Source organism: Entelurus aequoreus, linkage group LG15 (assembly GCF_033978785.1).
Source record: "Entelurus aequoreus isolate RoL-2023_Sb linkage group LG15, RoL_Eaeq_v1.1, whole genome shotgun sequence".
Classification (NCBI taxonomy): domain Eukaryota; kingdom Metazoa; phylum Chordata; class Actinopteri; order Syngnathiformes; family Syngnathidae; genus Entelurus; species Entelurus aequoreus.
Window position 1 is genome coordinate 51,815,873 of NC_084745.1, and position 9,341 is coordinate 51,825,213.

At 45.0% G+C, this 9,341-nt stretch overlaps 1 protein-coding gene across 1 annotated transcript; it reads right to left on the reverse strand.

Moving 5' to 3' along the window:
- Positions 1 to 229: 229 nt before the first annotated feature.
- On the reverse strand, positions 230 to 8,037 carry LOC133630503 (class I histocompatibility antigen, F10 alpha chain-like). Its single transcript, XM_062022115.1, has 6 exons — positions 7,866 to 8,037; positions 6,913 to 7,179; positions 6,075 to 6,353; positions 1,692 to 2,000; positions 775 to 1,526; positions 230 to 686 (listed from the first exon to the last, which is right to left on the reverse strand). The coding sequence occupies exons 1-5, from the start codon at positions 7,963 to 7,965 to the stop codon at positions 1,363 to 1,365; spliced, it is 1,119 nt and encodes a 372-aa protein (XP_061878099.1). The 5' UTR covers positions 7,966 to 8,037; the 3' UTR covers positions 230 to 686; positions 775 to 1,362.
- Positions 8,038 to 9,341: the final 1,304 nt, after the last annotated feature.

The window sequence follows — 9,341 nt, forward strand, 5'->3', positions numbered from 1 at the left end:
AATATACAGTGTGCTTTATAACAAACAATTAGGGAGGTTTGTGTCATGTTTGTCCTCCTACAAATACCATATTAAAACAAAAAATATATTTTTTTCCCCCTCATCTATTTCCATTTTTCATACATTTTTTAAAAAGCTTCAGAGAGCCACTAGGGCGGCGCTAAAGAGCCGCATGCGGCTCTAGAGCTGCGGGTTGCCGACCCCTGCCATAACAAAACAGGGTTTTGACAAAAAGGGCATAAAATATTTAAAAAAAGAATATGATATGGACAGATAAACCTGAAATTGATCTAGGGATTTAAGTGTTGAATGAAAAAATACAAGATAAATACAAACGACCTATTTCTACCATTGTTATGAGCGAGACCCTTCCTGGTCCCCAAGAAAGCAGTGCGAGGCGAGTGGAGAACAAACGGATTTATTGACAGAGATGTGACACAATGTGATATTGATCATGAGCAGCGGCCATTCAAAGAAAGAAGAAATCCTCGTCATGATGTCAAGGCCATGAAACGTGAGCCCCGAATGATTTTATAGCCACCAACGTTTGATGTTGAAAGTATTTTAACGGCCAAAGAAGAATAGATGGAATAGCGTGAGGAGCAGTGGGATGAAGAACAAAGCACATCTCCATGACGTCCCTCAGCGATGGAGACATCTCTCTGTGTTCCAGTGCACAAAGCATCCTGGAGGAAGAAGATGACTCAGCACATTCCCAACAGAACCAAGTTGAACATCATCTTCACACAAGAACATTTGGAGGTGCAGACTTACTCAGCCTTCAGCCGCCACCCTCTCGGAGAGCTCCACGCCGCCGTGGCGAGCTGCGGGACAAACGCAAACGGTGAAGGAAGAACATCCAGAAGGTGCCTCGTCACTCACATCAGATCTTTGAGGTGTGACTTGGAAACATGAAGAAGCAGAGTGCTGCTCTTCTACTTCCTGACTAGGATACCTTCTTGATGAGTCAGCACACTTGAGGTCTCATTTGGCTGATCCTCATCATGAGGACTCATGTCAAACGTGAGATATGCCACACTTTGTATTGCGTGTGCTCACAGGAGGCTCTTTTATTGTGAAGGAGTCAGCCCAAGTTGGGATTTTCAGGCTAAACTTGTAACAAAGGTCCACATCAGACCTCCATGTGAGTGACGCTTCACCACGGCTTTGTTTCTTGCGGCTCAAAGAAAAGATGTTTTACTTACGAGCTGGATCGTACTGGGCTGAAATGAAAGGGAAACAAGGTGAAATGGACTTTTTCCTCACGTGTTTCTATGTGAGAGTGTGCGCTCTGTCTCTGTGGATCTTTGAGTGTTTGGCTGGAAGGCAACTAAAACATGCAGCCCGGATGAAAGCATCAACTCACGGCCTGGACCGAGAAGAAGAAGAAGAAGAAGACGGAGGACATTGGTGTCCCTCACCTTGTCTGTTTCTGTGACGCCTGACCATGACCATGATGATGGCCGCCAGGACGGCCGCCACAGCGACGACCGCCGCCGTGGCAGCGAGGGCGACGCTCAAGTTGTCTGTGGAGAGCAAAAAAGCACAAGTGGAGTGACAAAGCATGAAGAGGAAACCTTCATGACTACTTTGCATGCAGACGTCAAGCGTTGTCATGGTGACATGGATCAATAATGGTGACAGGTGGACTTGTGATGGGAAACATCTCCAACTAAATGTGTCTTTCTCACCTTCATGGCTTGCGTTGCTCAGGATGCTTCTTCTCTCCAGCTTGGTGACCAGGTCCTCCTTGACGCCAGACAGCTGGAACACACATTCGTACTTGCCCTCCACCTCGGCCGTCACCTCCACTTTCAGCTCCACCGACATCTGGAAGGTTCCGTCGTGGTTGGGGAGCAGCTCTCCGTGCTCCACGTCCTCCAACATCTGCTCGCCGTCTTTCCTCCAAAACAGGTCGGCGAGGTCGGGGTAGAAACCTGTCGCCATGCAGGTGACTGGAGAGGATGGCGTCTTCTGGAGGAGGAACACCTCTGGAAGCTCTGCACAGGAAGTGATGTCACGTGTGAACAGAAGACAACGTGGGGAGAAGGTGTGGATGGAGGTAAAGATGGAGAGGAGGTGTGGATGGAGGTAAAGATGGAGAGACGGTGTGGATGGAGGTAAAGATGGAGAGAAGGTGTGGATAGAAGTAAAGATGGAGAGAAGGTGTGGATGGAAGTAAAGATGGAGAGAAGGTGTGGATGGAGGTAAAGATGGAGAGAAGGTGTGGATGGAGGTAAAGGTGGAGAGAAGGTGTGGATGGAGGTAAAGATGGAGAGACGGTGTGGATGGAGGTAAAGATGGAGAGAAGGTGTGGATAGAAGTAAAGATGGAGAGAAGGTGTGGATGGAAGTAAAGATGGAGAGAAGGTTTGGATGGAGGTAAAGATGGAGAGAAGGTGTGGATGGAGGTAAAGGTGGAGAGAAGGTGTGGATGGAGGTAAAGATGGAGAGACGGTGTGGATGGAGGTAAAGATGGAGAGAAGGTGTGGATAGAAGTAAAGATGGAGAGAAGGTGTGGATGGAAGTAAAGATGGAGAGAAGGTGTGGATGGAGGTAAAGATGGAGAGAAGGTGTGGATGGAGGTAAAGATGGAGAGAAGGTGTGGATGGAGGTAAAGATGGAGAAAAGGTGTGGATGGAGGTAAAGATGGAGAGGAGGTATGGATGGAAGTAAAGATGGAGAGGAGGTGTGGATGGAGGTAAAGATGGAGAGAAGTTGTGGATGGAGGTAAAGATGGAGAGAAGGAGAAGTGTGGATGGAGGTAAAGATGAGAGAAGGTGTGGATGGAGGTAAAGATGGAGAGGAGGTGTGGATGGAGGTAAGATGGAGAGAGGTGTGGATGGAGGTAAAGATGGAGAGAAGGTGTGGATGGAGGTAAAGATGGAGAGAAGAAGTGGATGGAGGTAAAGATGGAGAGAAGGAGTGGATGGAGGTAAAGATGGAGAGAAGGTGTGGATGGAGGTAAAGATGGAGAGACGGTGTGGATGGAGGTAAAGATGGAGAGAAGGTGTGGATGGAGGTAAAGATGGAGAGAAGGTGTGGATGGAGGTAAAGATGGAGAGAAGGAGTGGATGGAGGTAAAGATGGAGAGAAGGTGTGGATGGAGGTAAAGATGGAGAGAAGTTGTGGATGGAGGTAAAGATGGAGAGAAGGTGTTGATGGAGGTAAAGATGGAGAGAAGGAGTGGATGGAGGTAAAGATGGAGAGAAGGAGTGGATGGAGGTAAAGATGGAGAGAAGGTGTGGATGGAGGTAAAGATGGAGAGAAGAAGTGGATGGAGGTAAAGATGGAGAGAAGGAGTGGATGGAGGTAAAGATGGAGAGAAGGTGTGGATGGAGGTAAAGATGGAGAGACGGTGTGGATGGAGGTAAAGATGGAGAGAAGGTGTGGATGGAGGTAAAGATGGAGAGAAGGTGTGGATGGAGGTAAAGATGGAGAGAAGGAGTGGATGGAGGTAAAGATGGAGAGAAGGTGTGGATGGAGGTAAAGATGGAGAGAAGTTGTGGATGGAGGTAAAGATGGAGAGAAGGTGTTGATGGAGGTAAAGATGGAGAGAAGGAGTGGATGGAGGTAAAGATGGAGAGAAGGAGTGGATGGAGGTAAAGATGGAGAGAAGGTGTGGATAGAAGTAAAGATGGAGAGAAGGTGTGGATGGAAGTAAAGATGGAGAGAAGGTGTGGATGGAGGTAAAGATGGAGAGAAGGTGTGGATGGAGGTAAAGATGGAGAGAAGGTGTGGATGGAGGTAAAGATGGAGAGGAGGTATGGATGGAAGTAAAGATGGAGAGGAGGTGTGGATGGAGGTAAAGATGGAGAGAAGTTGTGGATGGAGGTAAAGATGGAGAGAAGGTGTGGATGGAGGTAAAGATGGAGAGAAGAAGTGGATGGAGGTAAAGATGGAGAGAAGGAGTGGATGGAGGTAAAGATGGAGAGAAGGTGTGGATGGAGGTAAAGATGGAGAGAAGGTGTGGATGGAGGTAAAGATGGAGAGAAGGTGTGGATGGAGGTAAAGATGGAGAGAAGGTGTGGATGGAGGTAAAGATGGAGAGAAGGAGTGGATGGAGGTAAAGATGGAGAGAAGGTGTGGATGGAGGTAAAGATGGAGAGAAGTTGTGGATGGAGGTAAAGATGGAGAGAAGGTGTTGATGGAGGTAAAGATGGAGAGAAGGAGTGGATGGAGGTAAAGATGGAGAGAAGGAGTGGATGGAGGTAAAGATGGAGAGAAAGAGTGGATGGAGGTAAAGATGGCGAGAAGGTGTGTATGGAGGTAAAGATGGAGAGAAGGAGTGGATGGAGGTAAAGATGGAGAGAAAGAGTGGATGGAGGTAAAGATGGCGAGAAGGAGTGGATGGAGGTAAAGATGGAGAGAAGGAGTGGATGGAGGTAAAGATGGAGAGAAGGAGTGGATGGAGGTAAAGATGGAGAGAAAGAGTGGATGGAGGTAAAGATGGCGAGAAGGAGTGGATGGAGGTAAAGATGGAGAGAAGGAGTGGATGGAGGTAAAGATGGAGAGAAGGAGTGGATGGAGGTAAAGATGGAGAGGAGGGGTGGATGGAGGTAAAGATGGAGAGAAGGAGTGGATGGAGGTAAAGATGGAGAGAAGGAGTGGATGGAGGTAAAGATGGAGAGAAGGAGTGGATGGAGGTAAAGATGGAGAGAAGGAGTGGATGGAGGTAAAGATGGAGAGAAGGAGTGGATGGAGGTAAAGATGGAGAGAAAGAGTGGATGGAGGTAAAGATGGCGAGAAGGAGTGGATGGAGGTAAAGATGGAGAGAAGGAGTGGATGGAGGTAAAGATGGAGAGAAGGAGTGGATGGAGGTAAAGATGGAGAGAAGGTGTGTATGGAGGTAAAGATGGAGAGGAGGGGTGGATGGAGGTAAAGATGGAGAGAAGGTGTGGATGGAGGTAAAGATGGAGAGAAGGTGTGGATGGAGGTAAAGATGGCGAGAAGGTGTGTATGGAGGTAAAGATGGAGAGGAGGGGTGGATGGAGGTAAAGATGGAGAGAAGGTGTGGATGGAGGTAAAGATGGAGAGAAGGTGTGGGTGGAGGTAAAGATGGAGAGAAGGTGTGGGTGGAGGTAAAGATGGAGAGAATGTGTGGGTGGAGGTAAAGATGGAGAGAAGGGGTGGATGGAGGTAAAGATGGAGAGAAGGTGTGGATGGAGGTAAAGATGGAGAAAGGTGTGGATGGAGGTAAAGGTGGAGAGAAGGTGTGGATGGAGGTAAAGATGGAGAGAAGGTGTGGATGGAGTTAACAATGGAGAGAAGGTGTGGATGGAGGTAAAGATGGCGAGAAGGGGTGGATGGAGGTAAAGATGGAGAGAAGGTGTGGATGGAGGTAAAAATGGAGAGAAGGTGTGGATGGAGGTAAAGATGGAGAGGAGGTGTGGATGGAGGTAAAGGTGGTGAGAAGGTGTGGATGGAGGTAAAGATGGAGAGAAGGTGTGGGTGGAGGTAAAGATGGAGAGAAGGTGTGGGTGGAGGTACAGATGGAGAGAAGGGGTGGATGGAGGTAAAGATGGAGAGAAGGTGTGGATGGAGGTAAAGATGGAGAGAAGGTGTGGGTGGAGGTAAAGATGGAGAGAAGGTGTGGATGGAGGTAAAGATGGAGAAAAGGTGTGGATGGAGGTAAAGATGGAGAGGAGGTGTGGATGGAGGTAAAGATGGAGAGAAGGTGCGGATGGAGGTAAAGGTGGAGAGAAGGTGCGGATGGAGGTAAAGATGGAGAGAAGGTGTGGATGGAGGTAAAGATGGAGTGAAGGTGTGGATGGAGGTAAAGATGGAGAGGAGATATGGATGGAGGTAAAGATGGAGAGAAGGTGTGGATGGAGGTAAAGATGGAGAGAAGGTGTGGATGGAGGTAAAGATGGAGAGAAGGTGTGGATGGAGGTAAAGATGGAGAGAAGGTGTGGATGGAGGTAAAGATGGAGAGAAGGTGTGGATGGAGGTAAAGATGGAGAGAAGGTGAGAGAAAGAGAAAAGAGTATAAAGAGACAGAGTGTAATGTCAGTAATGTTCCTATAGGGGGAGTGCTAACATGTTAAAAGGTGAAAGTACAAGGTGTGCTTCTACCTGTTCTCATTAGGACCTTCTTCCCATTCTTCACATGCTTCTTCAAGTAAGAAGGACAATCCTCAGTGAAATAATACTTAATGTAGTCTAGTATAAATATGTCCTGGTCCCACTTGAGTTTGTCGGGGAAAGCTTGTGGTTTTGCTGCAGTCCATGTCCATGTCTTCATGTCCAACGATATGAAATCTTCTCCATCATAACCTTCCTGATACCAACCTGTAACCTCATCAGTCTCATCATTCCATTCACATCCTGACATCCACTGGAGAATGTGAACACCTGAGACACACAAAGTGTTGTAAAGCAGTCACACACACACACACACACACACACACACACACACACACACACACACACACACACACACACACACACACACACACACACACACACACACAAACACACACACACACACACACACAAACACACACACACACACACACACACACACAAACACACACACAGAGAATCACACACACACACAAACACACACACACACATACACACACAAACACACATTCACACACAAACACACACAGACACACACACACAAACACACACACACAAACACACACACAAACACACACAAACACACAAACACACACACACACACACACACAAACACACACCCACACACACACACACACAAACACACACACACACACACAAACACACACACACACACACACACACACACACAGACACACACAGTATTAGTGTAGGTTATTATGGGATGGACAGAGACAAGGTATATCAGTGCAGTAATGTGTGTTTTACTACAGTATAACAAGAGTACATCAAATATATTTAAGTAGTAGAAAGTTCAACATAAACAAACCTCCAGTTTGGTTGAAACGCTTCTTACGAACTTCAAGGTTGTGTTTGTGAATAATCTCATTACGAACATTGATCTCTGTTTGCATCTGCCAGTATTTTGGATCCTCTGCTGTGATTTTGTTCATCCAGTCCTGTTTGGATTCTGCTTTCCTGATGTTGCTGTCATAGTAACTAATCTCAACTCCATCAACATAACCAACCTCCACAAACTCTGGGAAGTTTGGAACTTGAGAGGATGCAGTGGTGAAATACTGCAGCGTGTGAATCACTGAAAGAAGAACACAACAACAAGATGACTTTTTATTATTTAGTTTCATGTTCAACAATCTTGCACTGTGAATATTTGAGCTCATTCAGTCTTCAGTGGGGTCTTAAAGTCAACATCAAACACTGCTAGATATCACAGTCAAGACTCACATGGTGTTCTATGACAAGTACAACACATGAATAATATATTTTATTATTGGACATCTGTTGACACTTTCAACATTTTGAAAATAAACATATCTTTTCTCCAATGGAGGCTGAATATGAACACAAGCTGTTCTGCCCATTTGATGTCGACTCTTACTGACACCTTGTGGCGGGATGATGTTACTACACTTGATTACTTTCTGACACTTCCGTGGTTGAAGATTTCAGGAAGTCAGTGTTCCTTCTTACAAGCCTTGGACAAATAAGTCTTTCAACAAGAAAAAACTGAAGCCAAAACAAATTACGGATTTCTCTGCTTCTGGAACTTTCTTGGAACACTTTGAATATTTTGTTGAATGATAAAGAAAAAGGGAAAACAATAAAATATGTTTAAAAAGAACCAGGTTTAAGTAATAAAAGGCTTGAATAATATAACAATGAATATCATTAATAAGTAATATAAACTCTCAGAAGTCAAATAAGTGAAGGCACAAAGAGGATTGATGAATAATCATTTATAAAGTTATAAAAAGGACTTACCAGGCGTCACGCTGTGCATTTGCACGACCAGAAGAAAGAATAAAAACAAGTCCATGATGTCAGCACGAAACAAAAAGATGTTTGTCACTTTTAATGCCATTGACTGGCTGTGGCCAAAGTGCTGAACGTGGGGGAAAAGTGTGAGGCAGACGCTTCTGCTGGCACAATATCAAAGAAAGTGAAAGTGAAATTAGACACGGTGAAGCCAAACATTGACTGGATGCTTGTTTCTAAACGCAGCGACCGTCACGAAAGATAAAGATGGTTTCTCAAGACAAATAAATCATTTTTATTATGTTTTGACTTTTATTTTGTCGTAGCTGTCAAAAGTGAACACACTTATCCACATAGGTGAGTAGTAACCAGTTACATTTACTTAGATAAGAAACACAACTTTTACTTTGCTATATAACATTGTTACATTTATTGATATCATAGTTATTTATCATCTATTTAATATTGCTTGTCAAGGCCCTTGCTGGGAATTGTGGTCCCTCTGAAAGAGTATCTTTGTGGGCCCCTCTACCCCATTCATTGCCACCTTCAATCTTTGTCTTTTTTACTCTTCTTGACAGTGCCTGGCGTCATGCACCCAATTTGTTTCATTTTCTTTCATGATGAACCACTTAACAAGTCAGAGTATTATTATGTAAATGCTGTATTATTTTTCAATGACACATTTTACAAGAGCACATGAAACACATCATGATAAGGTAACTAAGGTCATTATTCAGTAATTATTAAGAACAATGTTTCTTACTGAGTAGAAGTTGAATGTGTCACAATACAATTCAATGCAGCCTCTAATGGGCGCACATGTTTGTCCGACAGTGATATGTGTGTAACACACATGCACAGTCACATCCTTGCTCTACAATCAACTGGCGACTGTTTTTTGTCATGAACTAGTGACTTGTCCAGAGTGTAGCACAGCCAGGTGACAGCTAACGTAGGCTCCAGAGTCCAGCCTGCGCCCTGTCAAAGCTCATTTGACACACATTATTGTATGAACAAGTATGTGTAGAAGTGGCTGGTTGCATCAGCTCTGCTCTTTTAATGTCTTTAATGTCCTTTGTGGTCTTTGATGTTTCCCTCTTACACACATGTTTATGGGTGCTATGGCTATGAGTTTTTTTCCCCTTGTCCTCAGTCTGGACCCCCTCTCTAGGGGCCCAGGTTTACACTGAATTTTTTTTTCTCACCCCCCAGTGTTTACCTGTTTCTCACCTTTTTTTTAAGGGGCGCCGGAAGTTGGCAGACCCATCAGTGATCCTGTTCTGTCTCCCTGTAATGTTTGATCCTGTTCTGTCTACTTGTAATGTTTGTCTGATCTTGAGTGGGATTGTGCTGAAAATCTGTATTTCCCCTCGGGGATTATTCAAGTATTTCTGATTGTGATTCTGTATGTGGTATGTCTGGGTGGGTGTCCTACTGTGTAGAACAGGGGTCTCAAACTCAATTTGCCTGGGGGCCACT